Here is a 17,569-nt window from a genome sequence, read left to right as displayed (position 1 = left end):
ATAAATATACATTAGAATAAAGCTATGGATAGAATGTTTCTACAACTACCTGTTATACAATAAAGTAGTATATATTGTATCACGTCTCGCATTTACTGGGTAATACAATATAGTTTGTGTTTAGATAGTGATGCCACCGATTCTGAATTAGCGACCGTGACCGGAGAGGTTAATTGGTGTATGTATTGTATTCTCCATATCAAAGTAATTTCCTTGCACTTAACTTGGTATATATTTTCTGCGTCCACGATTTTAAAGATTCATCGTAATTTGCTATTTTGGGACATCGGCAACTATTAACTTTTCAAACCTTTTTTACGTGAATTCTACATTTCGCTAACTATTTTACTCATAATTCATTATAAAACTAATGAAGTAGTAAAAATGAGATTCATATTCCACTAAATTTACAAAGTTATAAACACTTTCTTAAAAACTCTGTCAAGTTAAAGTAGTTTTATTTTCTATTTTGGTTCCTACTCCAAAAATTAGTCTACTTCACTAACGAGGTGTATCTTTACTAAAATTACTTTAACCATTTTTTTCTCTTTATCTCTCTATTTTTACTTAAAAATTCTTGTCGTCCACTATTAAGATTATCTGTAGTAGACATGGGAGTATAACTTATGAAGTTATACTAATATCTTAAACTTTTATAATGTCTCATGGCGAATTATTAACAATTGTGGTAAATTAGTAAAAAAATTTGAAAACTCATTCCAAAATTGCTATCAGTATATACAGTATGTTCTATATCTGCAAACAATTAAGAATAAAAATATATGAAATTTTTACTGAATTTGCATTGCAAGTGTAATAAAGAAAAGAAGAATAGAGAAATTAGATATTATACGTGAGTTTGAGAATAGTGGCATGAGATGGTCTTCATAAAATGAGTGGTGAGAATAGTGGGATTTGATGATCTTCCTTCTGTATGTAGTATAGTATACTTACTTTTTTTCGTTCTTACAAGTAAAAATTAAGCTGGGTCCAAATGAGGGAAGTATTTGGTAGGTTAGGTAGCTAGTCTGGGCTTTGGGTTTAAATAATTAAAGACATGGGCCATTTGTATCCGATAATTATTAGTACTCCTATTGAATAAAGATGATGAGCAGCTGTCAATAGCTAGTATGTTGAAGGGATTAGGGAAATTACTCCACGCAAACCAAATTTTGTCAAAATAAATCTGCATGATTAGAATATGATTATTTTAAAAACGGCAACTCTGATTGAATGAAAGAAAAATTATATTTTAGTACTCCCTATTTATTGGAAAATATATGCTTGTAAATTGTGAAAAACAATACTAATGATGTTCTACCTCTTGAGTCTTGGTGTCTATACATTTAAAAATTTTAATGTCTAACATTCGGCCGGGTGGGTGTTCCCACCTCCATCCACAATAATGCCATGATTTATCATTTCTCAATAGTGTTTTTCCATTTCAATCTACACTATCACGAACTAAGCCAAACACAAGTTCTCGAAATTGGTAATCCTACTAATTTCAAGAAAATAGTCAACTAATACATGTGGTGTTGAATTATTATATTGGGCGTGGTTTCCATTTTAGTTTTAGCGATGCCAATTAAATGGAAACTTTATCCAAAAAATCCTCATGCTATTTTTAATTTGGAAATTGTGAAAAGGACTAATAACTCATCTCCACTAATCCCACTTTATCAATTACACATTTGAAATTTTGAATTGGACATTTCACAGATAAAATTTTCAATCATGTTAATTAGTTGGAGTTGAAGAATATACCGTTATTAGAATTTGTAGCAGAATATCTTTATAAGGGAAAAATCATAAAATATTACTGTATAAACTATAAACAACCCTAATAAATTGGTTGTATAAATATAACGCAACTACGAGGACTATGAACTTATTAGATAAAATCGAATGGCATGAGACTCGTCCAACCTTAACAAAATGATCAAGAGATCAATTCAACTTTAAATCCTTGAGTCAATTGTTCCATCCGTTGAAGTGTCTATAAATCAGTGCGAGAATGGTCACGTAAGAGAACATGAGGGGTAGAAAAGTAAATGGAAAAAGAGTAGGATTTAATTCTCTTAAATATTAGAGTATATTTTAAAGGATCAGAAATTAAACACTCTAATTTCCAAATAACATCTCGCTGGTTGAAACTATCCAGGACACAATTTCTTATGTTAATCAAATAAGTTGATCAAATTTCATATGGATAAAGTAATGATTGGGTAATTGTGCGATTTCATTTGTTTTACTAAAACTGATTATGCGCCGTTGACATTGTTTAATACTCCAATACCGGCATGTAATTCCAATTCCGCTATTATCTCTTCTCTTTTTTCTGATTTGCATACACACCTAGATAAGTCAAACACTTACTATATTTAATGGAAAAACTTATCAATAACTAAGTTGTATTCATCATTTTTTTCTCTTTAATTCATTGCTATTATAAGTTACTGAAACGAATAGCTCGTGGAGTATGATTTTCGGACAGCAAAAGCTAATTGTTATTCTTCTAAAGTATACTAGTACTTTTTTAAAGAAAATGAACTAGAACTAGAATTAGAATTAGAATTAGATTAAGATAGATTAAACAATTATAATTGGATAATAATTATATTAATTTTATGAGCCCAACAATCTTAGAGTTCAAGTGGCTTTTCAATTGCTTGGCTATTCAACTACCAACTCTTTATTTATGTTCTTAATCGTGGAGACTGAGAACCTAAATAACATATAAAAGAAAACTTAAAAGGATAATATATAAAATCTCTGCAAGCAGATTTCCTAGTTTTCTGCTGCAGAGCAATTGTACCGGGAATAGTTCCTGCAATGGATTGGAATACGCGTTGTATTCAACTTGTATGATTCAACCAATTGAGCAAATCAACAACACAAGTAAGATTTGATTTTGTTGTGTTTTACATGCCAAATCAATTTACTCCATTCGTCCGCGATTTAAAGAATCCTTTTGTCATTTAGGTTTGTCTACGATTTATGAAACCATTTACTTTATTCCATTTTTAGTATGTGGATGCTACATCCCACTAACTTTTTACACTCACAATTTAATATAAAACTAATATTTTAAATGGGTTTCACACTCCATTCACTTTCTCTGCTTACTTTTTTTCACAAAATCAAATAATTTCTTAAAATTCGTGCCGAGTCAAAATGACTCTTTAAATTATGGACCGAATGAGTAGTTATGAATCTAGGCCTTAAATTCATATATGTTTTTCCGCTGCTATCATTAGATGATTATATGAATTCCTAACACTTTGTACCATTCTAAATCAAGTTCTTCTTGTTTGATTATTAAATTTCAAGAAATTATATTTTGTAAGTAAATTTATAAAAATAAGTAAACAGATTATAAAGTTAAAAAAAGTGATATTTTTATTTTTAATAATATATCTTCCGTACATACCAAAAAGACAAATGCATGTATTTATCTTAATGAGAGATGTAGTGTACATTGTCTTTGCATTGGACTTAACATGAATAAAATCTCTAAAGAAGAACAATGAAGTTTTATTTGGAGTACATTCACTGAAAACATAGACATATTAGTATAAAGGCTCTATTTTCATAATAATTATATTTTTTTAAACCATTTTAAAAAATAAGTATATATTATAGTACTACTAGTATAAAACATAATGGCATAACACATGAAGTTGAGAAAAAACGTGAAAATGATTGAAAAAAACAAAAGAAGGATTGCGTAGTTAGAACGTAAACATTTTCAAACTTAAATTTTTTTTAGAAAAATTGAATTGTACTTCACACTTTTATTCTACATAAATTTTAAGAAATACTATTAATAAAAATGGATATAATTAGTCGTACTTTTATATATTTAATTTTATAACAAAATATGAATAAAATTAAGTTAGTAAAATACGATATACTTATTACTTAAAAATAGTACTCCTTCTATTCCACAGTAATGGAAACGTTTCTTTTCGGTACGGAGATTAAGAAAAATTTTATTAGGTGAAAGGAGAATAAAGTGGAAAATGAAAAAGGTAGAGAGATGAAGAAAAAGTAAAGTAGATGTGGAAAAATGTGTTGACAATGAAAAAAAAAATGATTCTATAATTATGCAACGTACCAAAATGATAAAATAACTCTATTCCTATAGAAGGAGGGAGGAGAAATTAATGACAAACAAATAAAACAAATTAGTGACAATTAATAGTGAAGGGTATCACAGTCAAATACTTAATCATCCACTGTTGCCGATCAAATGCTTAACAGTCAAATCAATCCAAGTCTTGAAACTGCCATTCCCCATTGAAATACAAAAAATAACTCTTTAAACTGCCACCGCCATTCGTATCAACCCCATTTTAATCAACCCTATTTCCACTACTCTCTCTCTCTCTCTCTCTCACACATATACAGTTGTTTACCCTTTTTTCTCCTCCAGAGGTATACTTCCGATTATATACTTTTTATCTTCGCCTTGTCTCCTTTCGATTTTCCCATAAATCTAAGTAGGAGTATTAAATAAAACAGATTATACTATGTAGTGCGATCGTTTTAGGAATACAACTATACCTTACAAATTTCTGTCAATATCCAGTTGGCCATTCAGTTCAACTTGAGGCCAGGTTTGTTTGCGTTGTTATTGTTCCGTTCATTTTTGGTCAGCCTCATATTTCATTTTTTTGGTTTCTTCCCCCTTTTCTCTCTCCCCCTATTCAATGAATTCAACACAAATCTGGTTTTCCTACTGCCTCTCGGACCTTGTATGATCTCAAAGTTGCAATCTTTCCTTTCTGTTCTAGAATTCCTTTGATGCGCTGTTATTTGACCTCAATTGCGTGCTGTTTTGAGTTGGGAGGTGTTATCTTAGCTCAATTTCTGATGATGGGATTTGGGTTTTCAATCTGGGTTTTGTTGCTATTGAATCTTGCTTGCTGTTCGAGGGGATTTACACCTGTTGATCAATACTATGTCAACTGTGGATCGTCGAGTGATGTCGTTGTCGGTAATATTACTTTTGTTGCTGATAAATCTGCTGCGAAATATCTGTCAACTCCTCAGGAAATATTGGCTGATAGCAATCTCAATTCGATTACTAGAGCTGAAGATTCCCCTTTGTTTAGAACTGCTAGAATCTTTAATGGGCCGTCTAGGTATACGTTTCCGATTGGGCAGGGCGGTAGGCATTGGATCCGCCTGAATTTCTTCCCTTTTGACTATCCCAATTATGATATGAAATCTGCTAGTTTCTCTGTTTTCTCCCAGAAGACTACACTGCTTAGTGATTTCACCCCTAAGGCTGCTATTGTTAGGGAATACTCTGTTAATGTGGAGAAGGGAGACCTTGTCATCACCTTTTCTCCTTCTAGCAATTCAATTGCTTTTGTTAATGCAATTGAGGTTGTTTCCGTGCCCAATGACCTCATAGCTGATTCTGCACAGCTATACAGTTCTTCAGGTCAGTTTACTGGGCTGACGGCTCAGTCTCTGCAGACTGTTGCCCGGTTGAATATGGGTGGCCCGTTCGTGTCATTGGTGAATGATACGTTGGGGCGTAACTGGGAATCAGATAGTTCATATTTGAAAGATCCGAATCTTGCTACTACTAAATCCAATATCCCAGCCGTCCAGTACGCTGCTGGTGGTGCAACGTCAGACGCTGCACCACAAACTGTCTACGGGACTTGCACCAAGATGGACTCTGGTAGTGATCCTAGGAGCAATTTTAATGTCACCTGGGACATCCCGGTGGATCCTGGTTTTCAGTACTTGGTTCGGTTGCACTTCTGTGACATTGTGAGTACATCATCTATAGATCTCGTCTTTAATGTTTACATTGACACATATGTCGTTTATCGGGATCTGGAACTAGCTTCAAAACTTAATGGGAAGTTGGCCACTGCTTTCTTTGGGGATTTTGTTACCCCGGTGCTCACTAAACCTAACGTTAGTGTAAGCATTGGCCCATCTGCTGCAAGTTCTTACCCTGACGCCTTTCTTAACGGGTTGGAGGTTATGAAAATAAGAAATGCCAAGGACAGTCTTGCGGGGGCATCTGTTTTGCCATCATTTCCTAAATCAAAGAAGAAATGGGGAATTATTGTGGGTGTGAGTGTTGGGGTACCGGTGGCATTGATTTTGGTCGGGATTCTGTTTTTCATGCACAGGAGAAGGAAACAAGAACGTCTCAAATTCTCAAAAACATGGGTTCCTATATCGGTTAATGGTGGAGCTTCCCATACCATGGGAAGCAAATATTCAACTGGCACAACAGTTAGTGTTGGTTCTAACATGAGCTACCGCATCCCCTTTGTAGCAGTTCAAGATGCAACAAACAACTTTGATGAGAGCTGGGTGATTGGAGTCGGTGGATTTGGCAAGGTTTACAAGGGAGAACTACATGATGGTACAAAGGTAGCTGTTAAGAGAGGCAATCCCAGGTCCCAACAAGGCTTAGCAGAATTCAGAACTGAAATTGAGATGCTTTCCCAATTCCGCCATCGCCATTTGGTTTCCTTGATTGGTTACTGTGATGAAAAAAATGAGATGATTCTGGTGTACGAGTACATGGAGAATGGAACCGTCAAAAGCCATCTGTACGGTTCTGATAATCCAAGTTTAGGCTGGAAAGAGAGACTTGAGATATGCATTGGAGCTGCAAGAGGGTTGCACTATCTCCACACCGGGTATGCCAAAGCAGTTATTCATCGTGATGTGAAGTCAGCAAACATATTGCTGGATGAGAACTTAATGGCTAAGGTTGCTGACTTTGGACTTTCTAAGACGGGGCCAGAGCTTGATCAAACTCATGTCAGCACAGCTGTCAAAGGAAGCTTCGGATACCTCGATCCAGAGTATTTCAGAAGGCAGCAGCTGACAGAAAAATCAGATGTTTACTCATTTGGTGTGGTCTTGTTTGAAGTTCTATGCGCCAGGCCTGTGATAGATCCAACTCTTTCTCGAGAAATGGTTAACTTAGCTGAATGGGCAATGAACTGGCAGCAGAAGGGTCAGCTGGATCACATCATCGATAAGCATCTTGTGGGGAAGATAAGACCCGATTCCCTCAGAAAGTTTGGAGAAACAGCAGAGAAATGCTTGGCCGATTATGGGGTGGACAGACCCTCGATGGGTGACGTTCTTTGGAATCTTGAATACGCTCTTCAGCTTCAAGAGGCAGTCATCCAGAATGATCCCGATGAGAACAGCACAAATGCTATTGGCCACCTGTCTCCACAAGTTGGCGAGTTCAACCATGGCGACACTACCACTTCCGTTGCCCAATTTGAGACCTCAGTTGTTGATGATCTTTCCGGTGTTTCAATGAGTAGAGTTTTCTCACAGCTGGTCAAGTCTGAGGGGAGGTAATTTAAATGCTTATGGATGATCTCTATGTTTGAGATTTCCATTTATCTATGTTCATGTATCATTTTCGAGTAATCTTTACTTGTGTTTTATCATGTACGTTTCCTGCTTTCATATAATTTGAAAATTGAAACCTGAGATTTTTGGAGGGCCTCTGCCCTATGTAATCATATTTACTAAGATCTCGTCGAGACATATATACGTATCCTTGGTTTTCTTGCAATTGTAATCTGTTTCAGCACAAACTAGCAGAATTGATGCATACACTGGTAACGTGTAGTAGTCTTTTGTTATTCATTGGAATTTGCATTTGTCATTTTGGTATATTAGATAGCTGGTATCCCCTTTTATTTATGCTATGTTTTTATAGATTTATTTACCTATAAAAAAAATAGTGATTTATCCTATAAATTTCCTCATTTTGGGTCGGACAAGAAGACCCATAATTTAGACTCCAGGCACACATCTAAGGGATCAAGATAATTTTTCTAATTTTTCCTATATCTAGGCTATCAAATTAGTACATTGCATATAGCTTTTTTTTTTTTAGCTTCAGATTATGTTTCTGCATTCATATACTTTACCGTTATAAGTAGTGATATAACTTTGTTAAAATCAAACTCCACAATTATGGTGTGTATGATTGTTGTGATCAAACGAATCATATAGGTGGAAAGTGGATATTACAAGAAAAATATGGATGTTTCTAAACCACATTAAGTGAAAATATTTGTAATTTATTCATCGAACATTGGAAAGTGGATTTTACAAGAGAAATATGCATGTTTCTTAATCACAATAATTGAAAATATTTGTAATTTATTCATCGAATATCTGTTGTCATGAATAAATCTTGCCTTAAGATTTGAAGTTTGAACACTCGGTTGTTTATGTTTTAAATTAATGTACATACGAGGAATACTTTAGTAGGGGCGCACTATGGTCCATAAGGCAAATTCTGTCAAAAATCAAAGCAAATCTCAGCCCTTGGATCCTGAGATTGGATGGTTGTGATCATGTTACTCGAACTACATTGTTACAGTAAAAGCGTTACATTATTAACTAGGCTACATTATTAGACTGCATAATCTACATTATTAGACTAAAGCACGTTACATTATTAGCCGAGCTACATTATTAGACTACGCAATCTACATTATTAGATGACACGTGGCATTAATCTAACGGTTACATCACAGGATCCAATGGCTGAGATTTGCTTTGATTTTTGACAGAATTTCACTTATGGACCTGATCACATCCCTACTTTAGTATCTTTAAACATATATCTTGATTGTTTTTTTGAGGTAATAACAAACTTGGTGTTTTTAGAACCAGATTGAAATCAAGGTAATTTTGACCGGTCCAATTCAAACATTCAGTAATTAAACGTTCGTATTTTCTATTGGGTAAATTTATTTCCATATCACATCAGACAACGCAAGATATATATCATCAATAAAAAATACTTTAAGAGCTGTCCGTAGCCACTATCTTGGTGCAACAGTAGATCGTATCAAAACAAGATCAAATTGGAAAATTGTATGAAAAATAATTAATCAAAGATAGACACACTAAAAAGAATTAGTTAGCAACATCAACGTCGGTGGTGCAAGACAAGAGGCGCCTGAAAATATAGGCCAAGGCGGAGCAGGTCGTAGACTTGGCCTTCTTCACATTCTTCTTTCTGGCTTTGTTACCTCTACCGAGACAATTAAACGACGCCGTGTCATGATTGTCTTCCTCTCGGGAAAGAGGGTAGCTTCTCAAATAGAGTTGTCTGCATGAAATACTGTCCAGCGCTCTACGGTGTCCGCTGCGAGATTTGGATTTGAAGGACCTAACGAAGTCCAAGTCGGATTCCGGCCATTTGTAGAGGTTCACGTAGCTGGCTCTCACCGGGACGCGGTCCTCGGCCATCATTGCTTTGGCTTAGGAGATTTTGATCGTTTATCTCATTTCAATTTTTGATTCTATGTGTATCCGTTAGCAAACAAACTAATCAATATACAGACCGATATTAGTACTTAATAGCACATGCGCGCACATTTATATAAGTTTATGGATTTGATTACGATAGTAAAGAAGAGGACTCCTGATTCTATTACGAAATATTTTATATTCTTGCGCGATTACGTACTTATTTTTTTTAATTTTAATTGCTTAAGGATGGTTGGAGTAGAATTTGTCACCTGTGTCGGGCTGACTCAACACAGACTAGCCCATGTCCGACTCACAATAAGTCTAATCTTATACGGAGGATAATTATATTTCTACTAATCTTAATATAATTTTAATTATGTTTATCCTAAAAAATTTATATTATTTTAAAATTTCTCCTTATAGAATTTTCTCAACATTAATTGCAATAAAATAAATGGATTGTGTCCGAACCTATATATAAAAGGAATTCTAGTCCAACCCAATTACTTCAGTGGTGGGCTTTAATTGGGCCGGGGCCCAAATTGTCACTGATAGGCCTAGACCGGGTAGGACAACTCCAAGATGAAGATGAAATTGAGAATTTGAATATTTGTGAGATATCAGTAGGCATTTATTTTGACATTTATGCTAATATTCATTGATAAATACACTTTGGATCTTTTATTTCTTTTTTCCTTTTTTTTTTTTATCGTAATTCGTAAGTATGTAGAGAGTGAGAATTACTCTCCATGTTTCGCCTACACGCGACTATTAAATTCGTTACATTTTGAATTTAAAGGGCTTGCTCGTGATAAATTAAAATCTCCTGTTTCTAAGTTTCTAACATATTAGTAAATAAAAAGACGAAATGTGTGCTAAAAATGACAAATGACTCGAATAAAAAAAAGCAAGTAACAACAAGCATAATGATTCATAATGAACTTTCAAAATTGCATATTCGCGGCCACAAAGAAAAAAAATACAATAAAAAAGTCCCTTGACTTTTACTTTGCACGTTTGAGATGCTTATGCACAATTCTTAGTATTATATTCCCCCTCCGTCTTTCATTATTTGTCATTAGTTTTTTTTTTCCGGTCCGTCCTTCAATACTTGTCACATTTACTTTTTACTACTTTTAGTAATGTGTCACACACTTCACTAACTCATTCTCTTCACATTTTATTACTCCCTCCGTCCCGAATTAGAGTCACATTTTTTCCATTTCGGTCCGTCCCTAATTAAGAGTCACACTTCATTTTTACCATAAATAGTAAGTAGGTCCACATTTCACTAACTCAATTCACTCACATTTTATTATAAAACCAATATAAAAAAATGGGTCTCACATTCCACTAACTTTTTTCAACAACTTTTTTTTTACATTTCTTAAAACTTGTGTCCGGTCAAAGGTCACTTAATCGGGGACGGAGGGTATATAAAATTAATATATAAAAGTCATTCTACAAATTTTTTCAATCAACTTTCTATTACATTTTTCAAAACTCGTGTCTAGTAAAAATGTGACATTTAACGACGGATGGAGGGAGTATAGTATAACAGTTTCGGTACGATATAGATATAGTGTACACATGTTTCAATCTAGTAGTCATGGTATTCAACACACAATAGAACAAAACATTTCTTTATATTTACACTAGAGTATTACATATATACTTTGATTCACACACATGATATTACTAATGTGAAATGGCAAGAAGCGCCTGGGACTGTTTCTCATACTTGAATCCCAACCCCTTAGAATCATCAGCGCACCAAACAAAGATCCCATACAGCCTTCCCTCACTCTTGAGCTTGCTACACGCCGTGAAGAACCCCCCATCCGGCGCCAGCCCGCCGCTCCCATCGCTTATGAAGCTCGGCAGCACCTTCCCTCCCCCGTAGTTGCCGCTCTGCTCGTCGAAGTACCGCAAAAACTGCGCCACCGTCGTCCCCTCATCGTACGCGTAGAACTGAAAGTTCACGTAGTCAATCAGATCCCCATACCCCTTCCACAGCGCCATGTAGTGCCTCTGCACCTCCTCGTCGTCAAACGGCGCGATCGACGCGAACGAAACGACGCCATTCTTCTTCAGAGCCGTGATCAGCTGCCCCACGCAGCGCGCGAACGTGTCGGGCTCCGTTTTGAAGTGCTCGTAGTCGACGTCGATGCCGTCCAGATTGTACTCTTGTATGATCTGCGTCAGCGACGAGACGGCGTTCGATATCCATGTCTCCGGCGAGGAGGGGTCGAAGAAGGCGCTCTCGCCGTCGCCCACGCTGTCGCCGCCCAAGCTGAGGGCGACTTTGACGTTCGGGTGCTTGGCCTTGATGCCGGCCACCGCGCCCGGGCTCAGATTGTCGGTGTCCCAGAACACGTTGAACTTGCCGTTGGTCGGGGATGGCGAGGACGAGGCTGTTGTGTAGTCGATGGCGAACGAGAGGATGTAGTGGAACTCTACGCCCGAGTTTATAGGGACGTCGGAAAATGTCACTTGCTTGAATTCTGCTCCCAGATATTCTCGGAACAGATTTGAATTTTTGGGCCCTGATTTCGCGCATGACGCGATAATCAAGGCTTGGAAGACCAAGAGAGCGAGTGTTTGAAGTAAAGATGGCCCCATTTAATTTGATTAAGGTCGTAGAGACTAGATAGAGGAGTCTATTAATAACTTTGAAATGACTCGAGTTATGGTAATTTAGGACTTGAATGACTCTCTTATATAGTGATCAATCCTTGTGATTAGATGCGTGCCGTTTAGGTAGAATAGCTATGATATATTTGGATTTTAATAGGTAGAATATAAGCTAACTTTGAAGTCTACTGAGAAATCGTAAGTCAAATATATAAAAGGTTTCAATGAAATCGGATAAGACTTGACTACTTTGTTGTTTCAGCTCCCCTATACTCCGTATCGTTGCAACTGTCCACGCTTAAAACATTGCAAGAGTTGGAGATTGTTTCCATAAATTTGGAGTTATTTAATTTTAGTCGATTTTGCAATCACACAAGACTATTTTAAGCGAATGAAGTTAATCGTATCCAACTCATTTTAATCAGCTAGATTCAATTGACTTAAAATTTAATCGCTTTTAAGAAGTAACTGGATTTATAGCACAGTTTGCTGCAACTGATGCAAACCTTTAGCCTAAAAAATATGACCACAATATTGTTCCATGAATATAAGTCCAACATGTTGTAGCAAGTAATTAATCAGCAAGAGTTTAAGGTTTCGTTACTTGTCCGTGATCTCAAAATTGCCTCCACGTGATAAATTTGTGGAGTCCTCATAATTAGGCAAAGTTTCATTCTTATTACAAGATACATGTATTTAATTAAATATTGTAGTCACTACAGAAAATTTATTTTCTAGGGACACAAAAATTGAGACGCAATTACTAGCATTTGAAAAATATTTAAAATAATCATAATTTAAGACACAAAAGAAAGTGGTCTTAAGTTGAGGGAAATTGATGCTTTTATTTGTGTCCCTAATTTAGTTGAGACAATAACAATAAAGACATTTTATAAAACGTTAGTGGTTTTTCTTAGAAGATTAAAAACACAAATTAAACAGCGTTAAAAGTGTCCATATCCATTTTTTTTAATTTTTTTTTAGTGAGTATATGATATTTTATTTTATTGATACACATTTTTTTTTCTTCTAAAATTACCAGTTTGTAATTATGATACTTATTTTATCCTTAAGATTTGTGACTTTAATATACTTTGTCTGTTGTACTTTCTCTCTCCCTTCGTTTTTGTTGACTTCAAACTTAATTTTCATTTAGTTTCAATATATTTTATTTGATAGTCCTAATTATGAAATTTATTAAGTAGTATTAACTATTGAAAATTATTTTAACAAGCCTTTGTTTCGATCCTCGATTTTGTAATTTTGTTAGGTTGGACTTAGAGACTTTCTAAAGATTTACTGTATGATTCATCAATTTGATTTAGTGATTGTATCACTCCCTTATTCAAAATCAAACTCACTTTATTTGGGTGAAATCATGAAATTGAATTTTAGGAGTATCTATAGATAGTGAAAACCAGTGAATAACTAATTTAACTAACTTTCTATTTCCTCAAATATCGATTCTTCCCCTTTCTTCTCCCTTTCTCTCAAAATTCAACAACTTTTTTATACTTGTCATACTCACATTGCATCCTAGAATTACTGGATCTCACTTAATAATAGCATGGCAGAAGGGCAGGAAGTTGATTCTCAAAATTGGGTTCTTGAGAAAATACACATTGATAGCATGGCTGAAGTGAAAATGGAAGAAGATAGCAAAAAACAGTTTTCTTCGTCTCTCTCTTTCAATGAGAGATCCACCAGTTTGAGGCATAGGAAGCCGATCCCCGGCTCCGGCCCTGTGATTGAAAGGATGGAATCCGGTGCCAAGAAGGGCCTAATGAGCCTCCGGTTTCTTGACAGGGCCAAGACGGGGAAGGAAGAGGATGCCTGGAAGGACATTGAGAAGCGTTTCCACAACAATTCTGTCGATGGCATGCTGTTTAAAGAAAAGTTTGGGGCCTGCATTGGTATATTTTCCTTCAATTCTTCAAGATATAACTTTTTTTATGCAGCTTTGGATGTGACTATGTTTCTTGTGGAAGGGATGGGAGACAGCAAGGAATTCGCGGGGGAGCTGTACGAGGCATTGGCAAGGCGTAGAAACATTGACACTGAGAATGGGATAGACTTGCTACAACTGAGGAAATTTTGGGAAGACATGACAAATCAAGACTTGGATGCAAGGCTTCACATATTCTTTGACATGTAAACATAATTCTGTAGTTTGAGAATAGCTTGCCTATGTTTTTCGGGTTGTGATACCAGGACTTTATTTTTTACCTTTGCAGGTGTGACAAGAATGGTGATGGGAAGCTATCAGAGGATGAGGTTAAAGAGGTGAGTATCAAGTTTATTACAACAAATTTTTTGTTTTCATATATCGTCAACTCAATATGTATGTTCTGTCAAGTTAAGGTTCTAGTGATGAGTGCATCGGCAAACAAACTATCAAAGTTCAAGCAACAAGCCTCGACATATGCTGCGTTGATTATGGAAGAGCTAGATCCCGATAATAAAGGATATATTGAGGTACCACCACTTTGATCCCATGATCCTTTGATTTTATTGAAAATTGAACTCTCTTTGTATTGATTCATACAGATGTGGCAACTGGAAGCACTACTAAGAGGGATGGTTGGATCAGAAGAAACCCCGAGATCTGACAAGAAAGCAAACACACTGGCAAAAACCATGATCCCCAAAGAATACCGGACTCCAATCAGCCGATTCATGTCCAGGACTAAGGAGAAACTCTTCGAAAACTGGAAAAAGATATTGGTGATCATGCTATGGCAGGGCATAAATGTGTCCCTCTTCACTTCGAAGTTGAATCATTATCAGCGCGTACCTGCTTTCCAAGTGCTCGGTTTCTGCCTCTGCTTCGCCAAGGCTGCAGCTGAGACAGTCAAGTACAACATGGCCGTCATCCTCGTGCCCGTCTGCAGGAGAACTCTGACAAGACTACGAGAGACATTCCTGGGAAAATTCATCCCTTTTGATGAAAACATCAACTTCCACAAGATGGTTTCGGGGGAAGTTATGCTGGGATCCGTAGTTCATATAATAATGCACGTGAGCTGCAATTTTGTCAAGATATCAAGATGCCCTAAAGATCAGTTTGATACTATTTTTGGACCACTCTTCAATTACAAGCAGCCAACTTATATGGAATTGTTGTTGAGCATCGAGGGGATTACTGGAATTATAATGATAGTTTTGATGCTTTATGCATTCATATTGGCAGCTCACTCATTTAGAAGGAACATAGTTAAGCTGCCTGGGCCTTTTCATGCTTTGTCAGGGTTCAATGCCTTCTGGTATGCTCATCATCTTTTGGCTGTGGTTTACTTCCTCTTACTCATCCATGGCTGGTTCCTTTTTCTCACCCCGGAATGGTATAATAAGACGGTATGCCATGTTCGAATACACATTTCTTTTTCTTGTTTTTATAAATTCTCCATTGAAAATGTGGACTTATTTTACAGACATGGATGTATGTGTCAGTGCCAATGCTGATCTACACCACTGAGAGAATTCTCACACTGCATGACAGAAACTTCAAAGTTGACATCAATAAGGTAAGGTAACATAGCACCATATATCACTTGACACCAATAAAGTTGACATTATTTTGTCTTGTTTTGGAAGCTTAGGCTGTCATATATACTGGGAATGTATTAGCCCTTTACATGAGCAAGCCTCCGGGATTCAGATACAAGAGTGGGATGTACCTATTTGTCAAGTGTCCTGACATATCTAACTTTGAATGGTAATCTTACAATAACATTCTTGTTAACACTTGTGTCATGAGATTTTACACTCTATAGACTTTGCTTTACAGGCATCCATTCTCTATCACTTCTGCACCAGATGACGAGTATCTGAGTGTCCATGTACGCACATTGGGAGACTGGACAACGGAGCTCAAGAATCGCTTTGAAAAGGTTAATTTACATTTTCTTTATTGGACATACAACTAAAAGGCCTCTCTTGACTACAATCATTCATTCTACACAGGCTTGTGAACCTCAAGCCGAAAGACAAAGCAGGGGAGATCTAGTGAGAATGGAAACTAAAGCATACAGAGAAACTCCACAACCGTGAGAAATTCTTATCATATTTCAAACTACAACAAACCACAATTCTAATTCATCTCTTTCCACAGATTCCCAAAAATTGTCATTAAAGGGCCGTATGGCGCCCCAGCACAGGATTACAAGAAATACGACATCCTTCTGCTTGTTGGTTTAGGCATTGGGGCTACTCCATTTATCAGCATTATCAAGGACATAGTGAACAATGAATCACGCTCGGTAAAAACTACAATAAATTCAACCAATTTGTACACAAAATGGGATGAGGCTACACTAAACAGATTACATAACTTTATGAATCAGGTACCAGATGATGTGCCTGCGGATAATCATCATGGTCCAGAGAGAGCATATTTCTATTGGGTTACTAGGGAACAAGGGTCATTCGATTGGTTCAAAGGTGTTATGGATGACATTGCGGAATACGACCATCATGTGAGCTCAATGCATCAAACTCATCATGTTATAAAACAATTTTTTTTTCCTAAACAAGTTTGTTGTTTCTTCCAGCATATCGTAGAAATGCACAACTACCTAACCAGTATGTATGAGGAAGGAGACGCTCGATCAGCACTAATAGCAATGGTGCAGTCGCTGCAACATGCTAAGAATGGATTGGACGTCGTCTCAGATAGCAGGGTAAGCACATTCGCAACTATAACAACTCAAAACAAAAAGAAATGCATGTTATCTTGAATTTTGAGGTTGTTGTTGGAACAGATACGAACCCATTTTGCGCGGCCAAACTGGAGAAAAGTCTTCACTCATTTAGCAAGTGCACATCATTCTAGTAGGATAGGTAAATCCATGAATTCTTGACAATACTAGAAAACTCATTACAAAACACAAGCAACTCCAAAGCTGAAATTTTAAAAATTGCACATGTTGCAGGAGTGTTCTACTGTGGAAGTCCAATGCTAACGAAGACACTCAAGAGCCTCTGCCATGAATTTAGCTTAAATTCATCTACTCGATTCCATTTCCACAAGGAGAACTTTTAGAACTTTAAGCGATAGGTTGTAAAGATTTGGATAGCAGTTTTTACATGTTTATTACCATCCTCATCATTCAGTCTGTATAAAGCTCTTCATTTATACATCGTTGAATTTCATGATTTTCATTATGAAAAGTAGCCTGATCGATTAATGCATCTCATGTCCATCCCTCACTAAGGATGCATTCTCATTTCAAATCTTGAACATGCTCCAAACTTATATATTTTCATTATGCTGCTATTGATGGAGTGTCACTTGTTACCAAATCTATTTTTGCCCTGATCAAATATGATCTTGAAGCACTGCAATGAGAAACCTTGCATGATGGATGATAAAAGCATGGTGCAGTGAACTATTTCGCTAATGCTTGTAATGTTTATATCTTAACACCCGATAATCTTCTATTTTCTTTGCTTTTTGTGTGATTGAGATGAATTCTCGCATACTGAATCTTGCTATTTCCATCCACTCCCCCTAAGTGGAATTGTGGCAAGAGCAGGATGGGAGTATATGACTGGAGATTTGAGTGTGTGCACGATAGGGAAGATCACACCTTCAACATAAAAAGAACAATGAAATTGTAATGCCCCACTTTTTCAAACCCTAATTTTCGGG

At 36.3% G+C, this 17,569-nt stretch overlaps 3 protein-coding genes and 1 pseudogene across 3 annotated transcripts; 2 read left to right on the top strand and 2 right to left on the bottom strand.

The window, feature by feature from the left end:
* Positions 1–4,334: 4,334 nt before the first annotated feature.
* On the top strand, positions 4,335–7,585 carry LOC125221729 (putative receptor-like protein kinase At5g59700). The gene has a single exon (XM_048123945.2). It carries the CDS (start codon positions 4,810–4,812, stop codon positions 7,363–7,365), a length of 2,556 nt encoding a protein of 851 aa, XP_047979902.1. The 5' UTR covers positions 4,335–4,809; the 3' UTR covers positions 7,366–7,585.
* Positions 7,586–8,934: 1,349 nt separating this feature from the next.
* LOC125221286 (uncharacterized) lies at positions 8,935–9,282 on the bottom strand. The gene has a single exon (XM_048123408.2). The coding sequence runs from the start codon at positions 9,280–9,282 to the stop codon at positions 8,947–8,949; it is 336 nt and encodes a 111-aa protein (XP_047979365.2). The 3' UTR covers positions 8,935–8,946.
* A 1,701-nt stretch (positions 9,283–10,983) lies between these two features.
* LOC125221282 (chitinase 2 pseudogene) lies at positions 10,984–11,907 on the bottom strand (annotated as a pseudogene).
* A 1,579-nt stretch (positions 11,908–13,486) lies between these two features.
* On the top strand, positions 13,487–17,049 carry LOC125221283 (putative respiratory burst oxidase homolog protein H). Its single transcript, XM_048123405.2, has 14 exons — positions 13,487–13,832; positions 13,908–14,070; positions 14,154–14,202; positions 14,281–14,394; positions 14,467–15,273; positions 15,351–15,443; positions 15,519–15,634; positions 15,707–15,809; positions 15,883–15,965; positions 16,031–16,178; positions 16,263–16,394; positions 16,470–16,598; positions 16,680–16,758; positions 16,851–17,049. Exons 1-14 carry the CDS (start codon positions 13,487–13,489, stop codon positions 16,958–16,960), a joined length of 2,472 nt encoding a protein of 823 aa, XP_047979362.1. The 3' UTR covers positions 16,961–17,049.
* Positions 17,050–17,569: the final 520 nt, after the last annotated feature.

The sequence above is a fragment of the Salvia hispanica genome, chromosome 1 (genome assembly GCF_029641045.1).
Source record: "Salvia hispanica isolate PSC_SH4W2 chromosome 1, Shi_PSC_v1, whole genome shotgun sequence".
NCBI classification, from domain to species: Eukaryota; Viridiplantae; Streptophyta; class Magnoliopsida; order Lamiales; family Lamiaceae; genus Salvia; species Salvia hispanica.
Note: the sequence above shows the minus strand (reverse complement) of the source record. Positions and strands in the feature narration are given on the sequence as shown.